General features: G+C 44.0%; 1 protein-coding gene across 1 annotated transcript; it reads left to right on the top strand.

The window, feature by feature from the left end:
- The first annotated feature begins 2,820 nt into the window (after positions 1-2,820).
- Positions 2,821-16,572, top strand: LOC113446376 (lymphocyte antigen 6E-like). The gene is made up of 3 exons (XM_026716004.2): positions 2,821-2,984; positions 13,664-13,789; positions 15,327-16,572. The coding sequence occupies exons 1-3, from the start codon at positions 2,933-2,935 to the stop codon at positions 15,530-15,532; spliced, it is 384 nt and encodes a 127-aa protein (XP_026571789.1). The 5' UTR covers positions 2,821-2,932; the 3' UTR covers positions 15,533-16,572.
- Positions 16,573-18,103: the final 1,531 nt, after the last annotated feature.

Genomic DNA, 18,103 nt, shown 5'->3' with positions numbered 1-18,103 from the left:
GGATGCGCCAATGCTCCATCATGGGAGGTTTTCAAGAAGAGACTGGACAACCATTTAGACCAGGATGGTATAGAGTCTCTTGCAACACCTGACTAGCTTAGTTTAGGTCTGTGTACAAAACACTTGGACTTGTTGGAAGCAATGGTTCCGTTCCAAGTCGGGAGAGAGGCACTGGAGACAAAATGGAGGCTGGAGGCTGATTGGAATGGGGGTCCATTTATTGATGAAGCAGAACCACCAAGCACGTGTGATTCTGGCTAGCTGACCACATGGAGTTGAGAGTGAGGGGTTTTTATACCTTCTCTTGGGCTTTGCACTTGAGTTTCCTGTTCCTGTGCAAAAACATGTATTCTATTGGCTGCTGGAGCAGGAGTGGGATTCTCCCAGTTTGGATCGGTTTGGTAAAACCAGTTGTTACGATTCTCAGTAGTTCGGAGAACCGGTAAATCGGCCCCCTGGCTGGCCCCGTCCCTCTCCGCCCATGTCTCTGCTCTCTGACTGGTCAGTCCTTATCGTGCATGTGCGACGATAGCTGACTGCATTCTCCCCGCACCCACCCCGCCCAGTCACTCCTTATAGTACACGTGCGCGACATCGCTGCCCGCATTTTCCCTCCTGCCCCCATCGCTTCCAGCAGCCACTGCCACTACCTCCGCCACTGCAGCCACCAGCCAGCCATTGCTGCCTGCTTTCCGCCGCTCATGGCCCTGCCTGATCTGGGTGAGTGAGAGCTCTGCAAACCCTGGTCACCACCGCCTCCAGCTACCCTCACTGGGCCTGTCTCGCTTGGCTGCCATCTTTGCCCGGCTGCTGTTGCTGAAGAGGCAGATTGAAGAGTGAGACCTTCAAGCAAGCCCCAGGTGCCTACCTGCCACCACCGCCAGCCCCGGTTGAGTCCCAACAACTCTGAGACTACCCAGGCGCCCTCATCGATGCTGCATGCCTTGTCTGGCTGCCATCTTCTTCCACCCATGGCCCACTGCGCTGTTGCTGCCTGGCCTTTCACCGCTGAATCAGGAGGCAAGCAACAAGCCCCGCTGGTCGCCTACCTCTTCCTGTCGCCACCAGCCTAGGTCGAGTGGTTGCCCAGGCACCCTCACCGCGGAAAGCTCTACGGACTAATCCCAATCGAGGACCCTGGTGCAGCTGGCCAGCAAACTTGCCTGCCTAATTTTTGGTAAGTTGCTCTTTTTTATTTCTTTATGTATTTTTTTAGTATTTTTTTGTTTTTATTGATCATAAAAACAAAACAGAGACTAAATAAATAAAAAAATAAAAATTATTGTTACATGTTGATACATTTCCTTTGCTTTTTTTCCTGTTCGGAAATAGCAAAAGGAAAACGTAAGTGTCAACATGTAACAATAACAGTAGTGTAACAACATTTTTTCATTTATGTATTTATTTATGTTTTTTTCTGGTCATGGCCAGTTGCTTCTGACTCTTTGAGATGCAGTGAATAAAACTCACCAAGATGGTTACACTGAACTGAGAAATAGGGGTTTTTTTTGTTCTCGGTTTTCTGAGTTCTTGTTAAGCTCCTTCTTCTAGCCATCCAGACTCAAGGATGGTCTTTAGTTTCTCCAAGCGTTAGGGTCTTCTTGCCTTCCACCGTGTGTCCAAAAAGACAGAATGTGGAATAATGGAGTTCAAAGGGGCCTTGGAGGTCTTCTAGTCCAATCCACCCTTCTCAAGCAGGAAACCCTATACCTTTTCAGGCAAATTTCAGCTATAATTTCCAATCTCCTGGCCAAGTATTTCCTTTGGAGGAGAGAGAAGGGATACCTGAGGCTGTTTCTCCATCCATCCGTCAGTACACCAAACACAAGCTAGGTGGATATGACCTTGTTGATGACCCTCACTCTGTCAAGGACCTTGGAGTACTCATATCTAATGACCTAAGCACCAGAGCTCACTGTAAACAACGTTGCCAAAAAGGCATTAAGAGTTGTAAATCTAATTTTACAAAGCTTCTCCGCCAGAAATATCGAATTGCTAACTAGAGCATACAAAACTTTTGCTAGACCGATACTTGAATATAGCTCATCCGTCTGGAATACGCACTGTATATTGGACATTAATACAATTGAGAGAGTCCAGAAGTATTTCACGAGATGAGTACTACACTCTTTTGCTCGCAACAGAATACGCTACATCACCAGGCCTGAAATTCTGGAATTGGACAACCTTGAACTACGCTGCCTACAGTTGGACTTAAGCGTAGTACACAAAATTATCTACTACAATGTCCTACCAGTCAATGACTACTTCAGTTTCAACTGCAACAATACAAGGGCACACAACAGATACAAACTCAATGTTAACTGCTCCAAACTTGATTGCAGAAAGTATGACTTCAGTAACAGAGTGGTCAATGCCTGGAATGCGCAACCTGATTCTGTTGTTACATCCTCTAACCCCTACTCCTTTAACTTCAAACTTTCTACTATTGGCCTCACCCCTTTCTTAAGAGGTCTGTAAAGGGCGTGCATAAGTGCACCATCGTGTCTACTGTCCCTGTCCTATTGTCCCCATTTATTTGTACCTATTTCCTGCATTCTGACTCATGTTTACACTTATACCTAATATCTTGTCAGTGATTGACAAATGAAAATAAATAAATGAATAAATAAAATAAATAAACTCAGAGTTAGCTCTCTCTGGACAATTAAGCACAATTAGGCCGAGCAAGAATTTAAATGCCTGGGATATCTTGCTAGGAGATTAGGCGTTCCTCACTGGATTTGGGATCCTCCCTTGGAGATCTGCATTGCTCTTGCCCTGCAGTCCATTGTAATGGCAATTCAGGCAACCCACACCATAACAGAAACGACAACAACCAACAACGAAAAAGGCAACACCTCCAACACCTCATAAATAGAACCTTCCCTTAGCAGGAACATCTGGTGAAGCTCTGGAGAACTTCGCAAGCATGAAAACTCTGCTGGTTGCCTTCTTGGTGGCTATCATTTGCACAGAGAAAGGTATGGCCACTTTTTAAAAATCCCATTACAAAATGAAGATAGTGTTATTTGTTAAGTGTTGACGGCTTTTTTATTAATTTAAAAAAAAGGATGGGGTAGTTCTTAAAGGCATTTTGGTTTGTAGGAAGGCATCCCAGGTGGGTGACGATTTCAGGAACTGGGCCTGGCTAGTCTAGGGAAGAGAAGGACCAGGAGAGACAGGAGAGCAGTCTTTCAATAGTTGAGGGGCTGCCACAGAGAGGAGGTAGGGGTCAAGCTATTTTCTAAAGCTCCTATAGGCCAGACAAGGAATAATGGATGGAAACTGAACAAGGAGAGATTCAACCTGGAAACAAGGAGAAACTTTCTGATAGTGAGAACAATCAACCCATGGAACAGAAGTTGCCCTTGGAAGTTGTGGGAGCTTCATCACTTGAGACTTTCAAGAAGAGATTGAACTGCCATTTGTCAGAAATGGTGTAGGGTCTCCTGCTTGGGTGGGGGGGTTGGACTAGATGACCTACAAGGTCCCTTCCAACTCTGATTATCTGTTATCTGTTACCTAAAAGGAAAACATCATAAGATGCCCAGAGTCATGTATTTCAGATGGGTAGCCACATAATCAAACAACCTAATAAAAAATAAAATAAAAAATAATCAAATAAATAAGACATCAAAGTTTCTTCTAGGTTTGCACCAGACTTCCATTTTGGCTCAGCCGACAAATCGGGTAGCTCTTGCCTGACTGTTTATCGCAGGTAGCTTTGTCAGGTAGACTTCACCTGAGACCGGAAGCTCCAGAGATATAGTGAATTCGATCACACAGCTGGACAAATCTGTGAGAAAGTGTACATTCAGTTGTCAAACTTGGCTATGGTGATGTAGGATTTATGGTAGTTTATTCATTTAAATAAATACATGAATTCTTAATTTTTTTTTAATGTAAGCTGCCTCAAGACATTTGCAGCTCGCCAGCCTATAAGAGTATTAAATAAATACTCTTATAGGCTGGCGAGCTGCAAATGTCTTGAGGCAGCCTATGTTAAAAAAAAAAATTAAGAATGCTTAAAATAAATATGACAAATCAGATATTCCTGCTTATTTATATTCTGCTCCATAGCCAGAAGGTGAATAAGATGCAATGTCAAAGGATAGAAATACAAAAAGAAAAAAAATGTTTGGATAGTATCAGCAAAATAATAATAACAACAGCAGCTTATATTCTGTGATGATACTTAGACCATCAGACAACATCTGCCTCTCCCAAGTCTTTGGAAAAACTTGATAGATTGATATCCAGTCTAAACATCTGGCTGGTTGTACAACCTACCAACCAACCATAATAATAATGATAATACTAATACCAATAAAACTAATAATAATACGTTCTACCATAACCTTCTATGATCCAAATAGAACATAATGTTTCAGAGTTCTAATTCCTGAAATTCTTTAAAACTAAAACACCGGAGGAAAAAAGAAGTTAAAACCACTTCTGTCTTCTCCCTTTCTTTCTTGCAAACATTTTTGGTATTTTAAATCAGTTTGGGGCTGGAAACAGTTGGGATTGCGATCGGCAAGACAAGAAGATTAGTTTCCATCCATTGTTTCTTGTCCTGCCTTCTGGAGCTTTGGAAAATAAGTTGACCTCCTCTTTTTTGTGGCAACCCCTAGAAGATAGATAGATAGATAAATAGATAGATAGATAAATAGATAAATAGACAGACAGACAGACAGAGTCAACACATCTTAAAGTTGGCAAGACTGATCTATAGAAACACCTGTGGGGATTCTCAGTGATCCTCCTGTTCACGGTTGTCTCAAATCTCCATCGCCCCCATCATCTCGCCAGAACCGATGAAGCTTCTTGGATGAGAAATGAAAGGTCTTCCTCAAAGCAAAAAACAGTCCAGTTGCCTTTGGAGAGAGTAAAAAGAAAAGCACCTTTGAGATATGGTCCATAGAAACGGTTTTTTCAAGGCATATTCCAGGCAACCCTGGGGCTCCGTCAGGGCTTCCCTGCAAGGCAAAACTTAAAAAAAAAAAGAACCAACTCATTCAGCTAATTTTTATCATTAGAGCTCTGCCTCTTGATCGGGAGTGGGGAGTGAGTGTCCAGGTAATTTCTCATTTGTTTTTCAAATTAGTCAGCTCTGCCCCATTTGACATTCATTCATTCATTCATTCATTCATTCATTCATTCATTTTTTAGGCATGTATTCATGTATTTATATATTTATGGATGTATTTATTTATTTAGGCATGTATTTATTTACCTATTTATTTGGGCATATATTTATTTATGCATTCATTCATTCAATGGGGTGCTGTCAATTCCAGAATGGACTGACTGTCTGTCTGTCTATCTATCTATCTATCTATCTATCTATCTATCTATCTATCTATCTATCTATCCATCCATCCATCCATCCATCCATCTATCTATCATTTCAATAGGATGTTGCCCATTCCAGAATAGAACACAATACTTTATTTATTTTTCAATGGAGCGCTGCCCATTCCAGAATAAAGTCACAATACAACATTCATTCATTCATTCATTCAATGGAGTGTGTCAATTCCAGAACGGATTCATTCTCCCTCTCTCTCTCTCTCTCTCTCTCTCTCTCTCTCTCTCTTCAGTAGGATGCTGCCCGTTCCAGAATAGATCACAGTTATTTGTTTGTTGTTTTTGTTTATTTATTTATTTTTATGGAGCACTGCCCACTCCAGAATAAAGTCATAATACAACATTCATTCATTTGAAAATACATATACTCTATTTAAAACAAAAAAATATATATATATTTTATTTTAAATAGTTTTTATTTTAAAGCAATACAATAAAACTAATGAAATAAAGTATTTATTCAAAATAAATATGCACAGCAGCTGAGATACTTGGCCGGTTAATCATAAAGCCAGCCAATGGAGCCCTTAGCATCTAAGTCAACCATGGGTGTAATTGAAGTTTCATCTGCATTTTTCTTTGTGTTGTACATAAACAAACAGGAGAAACATCTGAGTATTTTGGACCACACCCTACATAGGTCTCTGTCATCGGATGTGCTTTGTGTACCACAATGTTTGTATGTGCAATCCACCCACTCGGTCCATCTACTCTGTCATCATTTGTAGTCAAGAAAGTCTGCTGTTGAATTAAGCTCCAGCAATGTATGTGTAGGTGTTGAATTGAACATAGGTGTATCAGCTAGGTAAGGAGGATGGATCTAAAGTGTAACTGGATGTTGGAACTGCAATTACTATCTAAGTATAAAAATAGGCAAAAGGATAGGTAAAGTGAGAGCTAGTTTGGTGAAGGCATCAGGTTCGAAACAAGGAGACCAGTAACTCTAGTGGCTATCAGTGGCTATCAGCTGGGTGACCTTGGGCCAGTCACTTCCTCTGAGCCCTAAGAAGGAGGCAATGGCAAACCAATCTGCAAAAACCTTCCCAAGAAAAGCACAGGGACTTTTCCAGATAGCTTTTGAGAATCGGACACAATCGAACGGAAGGAAACGATAAAGGATCGATAGAAGAGGGGTGGGGAAGGGTGATTAGGAGAGAGTAAGGCTAAAGTTAGTTCAATAAATCCTTCGTAAGAAACTTCGTCAAACAGGAGGACAAATCGATGCATTTAAAAAAAGAAAAACAACAGAATGAGAAATAGAACTAAGCTAAAGAGAGCTGGAAAAAATACGATCATTTTCGTCACGAAACGTTCACGTTTCCTCTCATTTTGGGGGTTGTAAAGAGATCTTTTTCAGATTTCTTGAGATTTGGCTTTCTGAGATCATCCAAGGGAGGGCTACTGGGGGCTCGCAAGGGTCCGGGAGAGCATCTAGCTAAGATTCTGTGCAGTTCGCAGAATCCCCAGATCCCACTCCTGGCTGGCCCCGCCCACTCTGCCCCTCCCCTCCCAGGAGTCCCCACGTGGCCCATTTTGGATGCAGGTAAGTGTAGGGCAGGGTTGGGCAAACTTTTTGGCTCAGGGGCCTCATTGACTTTTAAAATTTGACAGGCGGGCCTCCACCTGGTGTCGAAATGCCTGTCATTACAAGTCAAAATCAAATGAATGCAATCATTCAATCATTCACACCAAACCTTAATTCTGTACCAATCTTCGGCGGGCCGGATTAAAAAGACCAACGGGCCGGATGTGGCCCCCGGGCCATAGTTTGCCCACCCCTGGTGTAGGGTGTGCGCGGAGGCTTGAGGAGGGCAAAAAACAGGCCTCTCGGAAGTTTAGGAAGGCTCGAAATGGGCCTGTTTTTGGCTTCCATAGAGCCTCCAGAGTCCGGGGAAGCAGTTTTCACCCTCCTGGAGGCGCGAGGAAAGCCTCCGGAGCCTGGGAGGGCAAAAACACCTCCTCCGCTATGGCGCAGGAGGCTGATTAGGCCACACCCACCCTGGCTACGCCCACCAAGCAACCAGGCAGAGAACACTTTGCTAAAATTTTTGAAGCCCACCCCTGATATCATTACACAGGCAAGTCTATCCTTTTTTCTTTTAGTTTAGCGATGTCCTCACAATAATCCCCTTCAGGGTTGTCACCGACTCGCGTCCTTTGTTTGTATGAGATATACGACAGTTAGGATGATGTAAAGCAGCATATAATTCTCCCGTTTTAGATTTCGACCATCCCTAAGATTGATAACCTTGAAGAGAAATTCAGGTTTATCTCTGAGTGAGCTTGATAGGACCAACTGGGAGATTCTGGACAATAAACGCATTACGGGACAAGTTTTAAATATTGTAAATTAGAGCTGTGTCTCAAGGAGGTGATTAATGTCACGCAGACCTCGACATGTGGAAATGATGCGCTCACCTTGAATTTCTTTCAAGTGTCAAAATCTCTTCCCAAATTGACGGATGACACTTCAGAGCAAATCTTTTAGAAACAGGAGAACCGAGTTTATGATTTATGATTTGTTAGATTGACACCCTGGCTTTCCTCCATCAGCCCAAACTTTCATTCCAGGGCACCCTAATTTTTCCTTGTGACGTAGGTCAGTCAGATGGAGAATGACTGGTTTGAAGTCACCAGTGAACTTCCACAGGTGAGGTGGACTTCAACTTTGGTGCCCCCAGTCATGGTTTAACACCTTCAGTGCTATACTGAATATATATATGGAGTGAAAGCTGTTGGGGTGATTTTGGGCCAATCACCAGGAGACAGTGAGTTCTAGTACTGCTTTAGACATGAATACTAGCTGAGTGACTTTGGGCCAATCACCAGGAGTGGCGACTTCTAGTACTGCTTTAAATATGAAAGCTGTCTGGGTGATTTGGGCCAATCACCAGGAGACAGTGAGTTCTAGTACTGCTTTAGACATGAATACTAGCTGAGTGACTTTGGGCCGATTACCAGGAGTGGTACGAGTTCTAGTACTGCTTTACCATTGTCTAAATATGAAAGCTGTCTGGGTGATTTTGGGCCAATCACCAGGAGACAGTGAGTTCTAGTACTGCTTTAGACATGAATACTAGCTGAGTGACTTTGGGCCAATCACCAGGAGTGGTGAGTTCTAGTTCCACCATAGTCGTGAAAGTTGGCTGGGCGACCTTGAACTAGTCATCTTCTCTCAGCCCACCTTGTGGTTGTGGGGAAAATAGAAGACAAAGGCGTGTTGGATAAGTTCTCTGCCTTGAGTTATTTGTAGAAACAATAAAGGTGGGATAGAGATAAATATGGCTGACTAGGATCCAACCTTCCTTATATTACTTGGAGCATCCTGAATCGGCTGAGGGTCAGAGTTCCTAAGTGGAGGTTTTTAGCAGATCTAGTCCTGCTTTAGATATGAATGCTGGCTGGGTGACTTTGAGCCGATCACCTAGCTTGTGTGAATGCAGAGAGAAGCAGAGACTGGCCCATCTGCTGGCACGTTGGCTACTAACAGAAACAATGACCTATTTTTGGCCAGCAACAAAGCCAAGGAGGTGGCTTCATTTTGGCCGTCTAGAGCAGGGGTGTCAAACTCAATTTCATGGAGGGCTTCATCAGCGCTGTGGTTGACCCCAGGAGAGGGGCTGGGTGCGTGTGGCTGACTGGGTAGGTGTGGTCAACTGGGTGAGTGTGACTAGCTAGACACCACTCCCCAAACTACTGGAATGTTTCCTCTTCGCATTGGGTAGACTGGGTCGAAACTAGGCTGGCCTGATCTTTCTTCTTTGCACTGGGTAGACTGGGCCGATCTTGCCTCTTCGCATTGGGTAGACCAGGACGGCCCCGTGGGCTGGATCCAACCACATTGCAGGCCGGATCAGGCCCACAGCAACCGATGACCTCCTTTGACTAGTCCACAATAGAAAGCATCCTCACATATTGCATGATGGCGTGGTATGCTGGCTCGACAGCTGCAGATAGAAAGACGTTACAGAGGGTGGTGAGCACAGCACAAAACATCGTGGGCTGTTCCCTGATGCCACTAGATGACCTCTCTAGAGCTCGCTGCCTTAGAAGAGTGAGGAAAATTCTCAGGGGTGACTCACATCCCGGTCAGCACTTCTTCACTCTCCAACCATTGGGTAGGAGAAGCATAGTCAGCTGCTCCAACAGGGTGAAGAACAGTTTCTAACCACGGGCTGTCAAACTCCTGAACGAAAAATGTCAACATAGCATGATAGACTTGTGGGGCCGGAGCATTGTGCAACCAGATAACATGGTGTAATAAGATTGGGACTGGGTTTGGGACTTCCATCTTCACTGAGAGTTGTTTTGGGTGTGTTTGCGTGCACGAAGGGAGTCTCAACCAATCTCATTGTACACATGTTGTACTCTGACAATAAAGGTAATAATATATTCCACATGCCTTGAGTTTGACACCCTTGGTCTAGAGTTTGATCCAGACGTAGAAGAAGTCAGATAAATACATCTATACCTCTATGCAGTATATACATACACCCCTGGCTATCAATGAAAAAGGGGGTTCAGTCCAAATGATTGAAATACCCTTGGAAGGTTTGGCACCGCCATTTGGGCCTGTCCCAAAAGAAGGATGTGCTTTCAATGTGCTTTGTGGCTTTGGACGGATGACACTGAGGAGGTCACCTTTCAACCCAAACAGGAAATCAAGAGATATGGGAGTGGATGACCTGGCCTATAATCTCCAATTAGATCCACTCAATTATTTATGATCTGTTAGGGAAGAGTCTGTCCCAACCAGCCTCTTCTGTGGGGGAAGCTGAGGCAGATTGCATATTGAAGCCATGACAAATAATACAATGGAACCACACTGTCATGCCCCTGTTTTGGAGTCTGAATCCGAGGAGGAAGAGGAACAGCTAACAAGGAGTAGGAGTGTGGCTCCATTGGCTGTGGAGGAAACTGGGGAAGGGCAAAGTCCAGCTGGGCAGAGCAGGGGAGAGATACAACAAGGGAGAAGGAATTCAAAGGAAGACCCAGGCCCACCCCCTCTTCATTCTAGGGCACGCAGGGAGGAATGGAGAAGAGAGCAACATGGGTTGCATGGCTTACGGGGGAGGAAAGGGCCCCGATTCCCTTCATTAGCCACGCCTGGGAATGAAAGTTTAGAAGAAATTCAGGCTGCGCGCAACAGTTGCTGGGAGCAAACATGAGTTTATCTTGTGTTGACTTGGCTTATCTGTGTTCCTGGCATCCTCCCAACCACGTTGAATTACTACCGTGCCTTCATGTCTGGAATTTTTGCTTCTGCCCTGCCAAACTAATTACCCCATTTTGCCTTGATTGGACTCATAGTTTTTGTTGACCACATTTGGGACTTGATTCTCTGCAGCCAAAGGCTGTTCCTGGGAGAGTTTTTCTCCAGCCCAGAAGGTAACCAGGACATTGGGGGCAAAGTTGGAGATAATAAAGGGACTCTTATTGATTAACTGACTGTGTTGCCTTTGTGCCATGCCCCAGGTCATCACACATGCTGATGATATGGGCAAGAGGTCAACACTGTGTAACTAACTGCATTACAGTTACAGAGGCTGTTCGCTACTTTTCAAGAAGGGACATCCACAAGGAAGGTTAAAAAAGGGAAACCCAAGAAGAAGGTGATTTTGATGGCATGTGTCATGTCCATACACCTTAACTTTGCCATGTGTGAAAAACACCAATAGAAGCTCATCTGCTTTCTGACAGCTTGCCTTGGGAAGATGTGGGTGCCTCCATCACTGGAGGCTTCTAAGAAGAGATCAGACTATCGTTTTTCTGAAGTGGGTCTCCTACTTGAGCAGGGGGTTGGACTAGAAGACCTCCGAGGTCCCTTCCAACTCTGTTATTTTATTAATTAATCAGTGGAATGGCTTGATTGCAGAAGTTGTAGGTTCCTCCATCACTGGAGGCTTCTAAGAAGAGACTGGACAGCCACTTGTCTGAAATGGTATAGGGTCTCCTGCTTGAGCAGGGGGCTGGACTAGAAGACCTCCAAGGCCCCTTCCATCTCTATTCTGATTGATGGACTATGCAACTTAACCTGACGATCCTGGGTATCACTTTGTACTTCTACTCTTGTTTTTTAAGTTATGTTCCCACTCTTCTTTTTTGCTTTGTTTTCATTGCTCTACGCCTTAATTGATTTGTGGTGATCTACAGATATGGCTGAATGATGCCTTTGAAGGTATTTCTCACAAATGTGTAGTATTTCTCAATCTTGGCAACTTTAAGATGGGTGGACTTCAACTCCTAGATTTACCCAGCCGGCTATACAAGGGAATTGTTTGGAAGAGTTTGCGATAAAAGGAAACCAGGCCACCAGAGAACACAGTGGCTGGATGCCATCAAAGCTGACATGAGCCAGAGTGTAGATCAAATCAAAGAAGTAGTGCAAGATTGGAAGATGTGAAGAGACCTGGCCCAGTGGACAACTACTACTACTACTACTACTACTACTACTACTACTACTTCTTCTTCTTCTTCTTCTTCTTCTTCTTCTTCTTCTTCTTCTTCTTCTTCTTCTTCTTCTTCTTCTTCTTCTTCTTCTTCTTCTTCTTCTTCTCCTCCTCCTCCCTCTTCTCCTCCTCCTCCTCTTCTCCTCCTCCTCCTCCTCCTCCTCCTCCTCTTCTTCTTCTTCTTCTTCTTCTTCTCCTTCTTCTTCTTCTCCTCCCTCCTCCTCCTCCTCCCCTCCTCCTCCTCCTCCTCCTCCTCCTCCTCCTCCTCCTCCCTCCTCCTCCTCCTCCTCCTCCTTCTCCTCCTCCTCCTCCTCCTCTTCTTCTTCTTCTTCTTCTTCTTCTTCTTCTCCTCCTCCTCCTCCTCCTCCTCCTCCTCCTCCTCCTCCCTCCTCCTCCCTCCTCCCCTCCTCCTCCTCCTCCTCCTCCTCCTCCTCCTCCTCCTCCTCCTCCTCCTCCTCCTCCTCCTCCTCCTCCTCCTCCTCTTCTTCTTCTTCTTCTTCTTCTTCTTCTTCTTCTTCTTCTTCTTCTTCTTCTTCTTCTTCCTCCTCCTCCTCCTCCTCCTCCTCCTCCTCCTCCTCCTCCTCCTCCTCCTCCTCCTCCTCCTCCTCCAAATTGTGCTAAACAAGACCCACCCCACAATACAGAGAAAAACATAAAAAGTGATATCATCTGGTAGGGTTGCCCTCAATCATGATGCAATTGAAGCTCTACCTATATATTCGCATGTTGTAAATGCTGGCTGGGGGATTGTGGGAGTTTAAGTTCACCCACCTTAAAGTTGCCAAAGCTGGTCTGGATATCCAAGCAATCTTCTTTTCTTTAGATGCTTGTCCAAGTAGTAGGGCTGAAATGAAAATTTGTAAAGAAGGTCTCCATTCAGCTGAGATCTTCAAGTTAACAGAACAACAGAGTTGGAAGGGAAACGTCGTCCAATCTCTTCTTAAAAACTTCCAAAGTTAAGGGAAGAACTTCTTCACAGAGATCTTTCAACATCCAACCTTTCCCCTCGCAAGTGAATTTAGTCATAAAATATCAAGGATCCAATATTAACACTTTTTTCTTCTTCTTCTGTCACTCATGTCCAATTCTCAGAGGCTGCCTTGACAACTGCCTGCAAACATTCTTGGTAAAAATTTTCAGAAGTGGTTTACCATTGCCTCCTTCCTAGGGGTGAGAGAAAGTGACTGGCTGGCTCGCAAGGTCACCTAGCCTCAGACAGGGTTAGAATTGATGGCTTCCCGGTTTTAAATTTGCTCTCATATTTATTTTGTGTTTCTTTCATTCAATCCTGCCCGATTCTCAGAGACCGGCTGGTCAAGTTTGAGGAGTTCTGTTAATGACCCAAATTATCCCCTGGGAAAACTATAAGGCTGATTTGAATGAATGCTAATCTTTCTCGCTGTGCCTTTCATGCTTCCCAGCTCTGATGAAATGAGGCAATGCAAACAGGTTTCGCCCACAGGTCAGTTGCCAGTCCCACCACCTACTACCTTCTAATGAAACCAACCCAGGGAATTATTCTTCATAGGATTCATTTCTGGCTCATCCCACTTCCAGAAGGTGCAGTAACTCCACCCAGCTATTTGGGTCTAATGAGTTATTTCAACTTAGGCAGGGCAGAAAAACAAGCAAGCAGATCTTACATGTCAAAATCTCCATTAGAATTTCATCAAGTTCTACAGATCTAAAGGTAAACGGACAACCGGCAATTAGATGTGGACATCAAGATGGTAACGAGAATAGCTTGGTTGGCTCTTGATGCTTTGTGACCGAAAGCAGTAGAAGATGCCGATCAACTTAGAAACGTTTAATCTAATGAATCTAATCTGTCTTTTTTTCAGTGTATTCCCTGGCCTGCTATTCCTGTGAAAATGAACCTTCCAACTGGAACTGTATGTCGGTTAAGAAGTGCGCAGAAACGGACAAATACTGCACTACCGTTAAAACGGTTAGCCGTGGCAGACAGGGTATGTATTTTTTTTTTAAAGCAAATTTTATTAATTTTACAAAACAATATACAAACAAACAAAACATAAAATATGATAACATAAGAAATCTTTTTCTAAAAAAAAGCCAATACAACATCTTATTTAAGACAGAATTATTCCAAGTTATCACATTTCCATGAAAACACAATTTAGTATATGTATTTACCTTATCTGTTCATCTTCATATCTTATCCCGAACTTCTCTTTATTATTCCCTTTCCTTCTATTTATTCAGATTATATCTCTTTAGATTGTATACATTTTTTATATCCATCTGTCTTATACAATTTCCTTGTTCTCTTCGAATAAGGGTATGTATTATTGAAGCAGGATGTCTATGGAGATTCTCCATCATCCTGGTCATGGTTGTTCCAAAGGTGCGCTGTTTTCAGGAGGCAAGTGGACTTTCTGGTTTTTTTTTTCCTCGAAAACCATCTCCAGTCTACAACACAGTCCTTTCAACAGTTCCAAGAAGGAGCTGCACCCATTTGCACCACTCAGGTGACCCTTTGGACACAGACAAAACAAACTTTTAGCTACACAATTTGGGATGAACACCCTTGGGATGGTGTGGGAGTAGGAACGGTTTTCCAGAAGGAAAACTGCAGCCTACAGGAATCAGGAGCATCACTCAGGTGACCCTGAGGACACAGATAAACCTCCAAGTGGCCTCAACGACCCTCTAAAAGGATGCAAATGACCAGCTCTGTCTGCAAGGAATATAAATCCTTCCATTCCCCATCATCCCAGTCAGAGCTGAAGAAGCTTCTGCAAGGAGAAGTGAAAGGTCTTCAGAGGAAAAAAAAAACCAGAAAACCCAGTTGCTTCTTGCAAAAAAATAAAAGCACCTTTGCGACATGGAAGCAGAAATAATTACGGTATGGGTTACTTTTGGAATGAACTGGGGATGATCTAATACCAAGATTATTTTCCTCTTAAAAATATTGAACATTGCTCTTTAATACTGAGGGCAGAGATGTCATGTTGTCGATATTCATGATTTTGGGCCCAGATTTGAATGTTATGATGAACAGAAGAAAGTTTCTTTGGAACTTTCTTAATTTCCACGTTACTAGTTCTCCAGAAATTTGAGTGGAAGAGGTAGCTGGCAAGAGGAGGGTGGATTCAGATACACTTGAGCCTCAATGTTTTAGACCAGAGAGGTTCAACCATGGTTAAGAAAGTTGGAGAAAGCATGGATGTACCAGGGAAAGAGGAATGTTGAATGTTCTTTCCATAGGCTGTGAAGTGGAATGCTTGGAAAGTAGAGGAAATATCTGCAAAGGGACCCAGGAACACTGTTCCTCAACTTCAGCAATTTGAAACTGGGTGGACTTCAACCTCTGCTGGCTGGGGAATTCTGGGAGTTGAAGTCCACCCATCTTCAAGTGACCAAGTTAGAAGGTCCAACTGGAATGAGAAGTTGAGTTTAGATGGGGCTGAAATCTCCCCTTTTTGATGGCTTCTAATTTCTTGCATTTTTATATAATGACTTGATTTTGTTTTGCCGCATAAGGTGAGCCCAATGACTACCGGATCAGCAAGCGATGTGCTCCAACCTGTGATCAAAACTTCATGGACACTGGGTCATCATCCATCGCTACGAAGTGCTGCCAGTTTTCTTTCTGTAACATCAGTGGGGCTGCCAGCGTGAAACTGAGCAATATGGTGCTGATTTTGGGAATCCTGGCCAGTTTCTTCTACATCTTCCAGTCTAAATAAGGGATTGCTCATAATTCTTACGAGAAAGAGAGACTAGCAAATTTCATCCAAACTCCTGAAGCATCTCAGAGGCTGTTCTTCTGAACCTAGCATCAATACACCAAACAGATTCCTGGTTCTCCTACGGGAAAATTGGTCTCTGTTTGCATAGTACAGAATATAAGTTCCTCTTTGTACATAGAGAAGACCTTCGAATTCAGTAGTATTTTTATTTAGTATGCCCTTGAATCTAAGTCTAGCACAACTCTTTTTTGCCTCACCATAATAATCCTGGGAAGCTTTATAGTGAGAGCATTTATTAAAGACTGTCAAGGCCTCAGGCAGATGGCTGATGTAGCATCTTTCTTCCTCTCTACACAATAACATGATTTTGCAAAAACCGGTTTAATTAAAAATAACTTCCTACTTCGGTGCACCCAAAGGGCATCATTCACCACATTTTCTTCTGGGTAATGTTTCCACCCACACTTTCCAAGTTAATGATGGTTCTGTCCCCCTGGTGTGAAAAGTACACAACTGCAAGAGTTTAGGAAAAAGCTAACCCTAAGCGACTTTGACCACGATTAACCCTGGATTGCAAGCTTGGATGTGAGAGGATGTGGTCATGGCTACTTAGAAGGTCCCTGTGTCCTGTGATTTTTCTGGGAAGTTTTAATCAAATGATATTTTCCTCCTGTTACTGTCTCCACTTTCCTTTAAATATTAACAATGAACTGAGAATCAGCGCCTCCACTAGATAATTGACCGTCAAGCTGAAACTAAGTTAATCAAGCAAAAATAGCAAGCGGCGGAAAACCTTTTGTTCAAACTTCCATCAACCCTCCAAATAGGTTACCCAGACCTAATTCACGCATCAAAGAAGAAGGTCTGTAAACACAAATAGATTAAAATTAAACTATTAATTTAGTTTAATTTGAATTAAAACCAAGGACAAGCTCCCCTATGAATCAGCCTTTTTGTGTCTCGTTTTCTCTGTAGCTACTACCCCCCCAGAGGTAAACCTCTTCGCTTTGGGAGTAAATAAATCTCTTTTCCTCACAGCTGTCTGGATTTCATTTCGATCTCTTCTTGCACAACACCCATCCGAGTTGGAGCCCCACATTATTCTTCCGACATTCTCTTTTTTTTCAACTTCCATGATTTTGCGACTGGAAATTTGAAACTTGGTTTTGCTGCTACGGTCCTGTGATCTGCACTATATATTAATAAAGCGTTGTGTCGATGTTCGTTAATATCCCAGTTTGCAAACTCACATCCCCAGCACAAGCAGGAGAAAACTCAGCTCTCCTCTTCACTGGCTCTAATTTAACCATTAACTTTGACTTCGGCTAATGGGGGCGTATCTGTAGCATAGGAAGGTGGTGGCTTTAATGGTGTCATTCAAAACTTTGCCTGTGGTATATCAGAATGAAGATGGGGGTGCTATGATGAGGAGAACCAAGACTTGCCTGTCCTGAGAGGTGGGATGCTGGGGGTTCGCTGGGGTTCTGGAGAGCCCCGAACTAAGATTCTGTGCAGTTCAGAGATCCCTCAAATCTCACTCCTGGCTGGGCCTGCCCACCCTGCCGGTCTCCTCACAGGAGTCTCCACGTGGCCCATTTTGCATGCAGGTAAGTGCAGGACCTGCACAGAGGCTTGGAGAGGGTGAACAATGGGCCTCCCAGAAGTTTGGGAAGGCTGGAAATTAGCCCGTTTCTGGCTTCCAGAGAGCCTCCGGAGCCTTGGAAGGCTGTTTTTGCCCTCCCAGAGGCTCAAGGAAAGCCTCCAGAGTCCGGGGAGAGAAAAGACACACACCCCCACCGCCATGGTGCAGGAGGTCAACTAGCCGCGCCCACCCAGCAACCAGGCAGAGAACCCATTGCTTTAAATTTTGAAGCCCACCTGTGCCTGTACCCCTAACAACCTGGTTTCTGTAAGACATGCAAAGTTGGCAGCTTCCTCCCTGATAAAATCACAGGTGTGTTTATCACATGCAGACTTGGCATTCAAAAGCAATGCAATAGGTAAGACAATAGAAGAACGGATAACCAGGACTGAGGATAGAAGCTAAGAGTTGGACACTTTCAGGTTTCCAGTCTGCTCCCTGGCCTCCTGCTATACTTGTCTCTGCCATTTCCTGCCATTCCTCTTGCCCTCTCAGATGGAGTTAGACATTGAGTGCATTGCAGCAATCCAGACAAAGATGGCTTAAGCATGAGCGATCATGAACATGGCTTCTGGGCAGTGGTGGGATTCAGCTTTTTTTTAACCGCCGGTTCTGTGGGTGTGGCTCGGTGGGCACGCTTTTCATGCCCACGGAGGGTTTGATATTGACCTCCTGCAAACCTGCACTCTCCCTGTGTGTTCAACAGCTGATGCGCGGCAGTTGGATGTGCTACGCAAAGCAGTTGAGGTTGAAAAGCAGGAAATTAAGGCCAGTAAAGAGCCGTCCCAGCAGCTGATCATCGGAGTGAACCGGTTTGCTCACAGATGATTCTGGGAGCTACCGGTCTGGCTGAACCGGGCCAAACCGGAAGAATACCACCCCTTACTTCTGGGCCTAGGAAAGGCCGCAACAGACTAAGATGATGC

This window comes from Pseudonaja textilis, chromosome 3 (genome assembly GCF_049901715.1).
Source record: "Pseudonaja textilis isolate UNSWEBS1 chromosome 3, rPseTex1.2, whole genome shotgun sequence".
NCBI classification, from domain to species: domain Eukaryota; kingdom Metazoa; phylum Chordata; class Lepidosauria; order Squamata; family Elapidae; genus Pseudonaja; species Pseudonaja textilis.
This window is presented reverse-complemented; position numbering and strand designations above follow the sequence as displayed.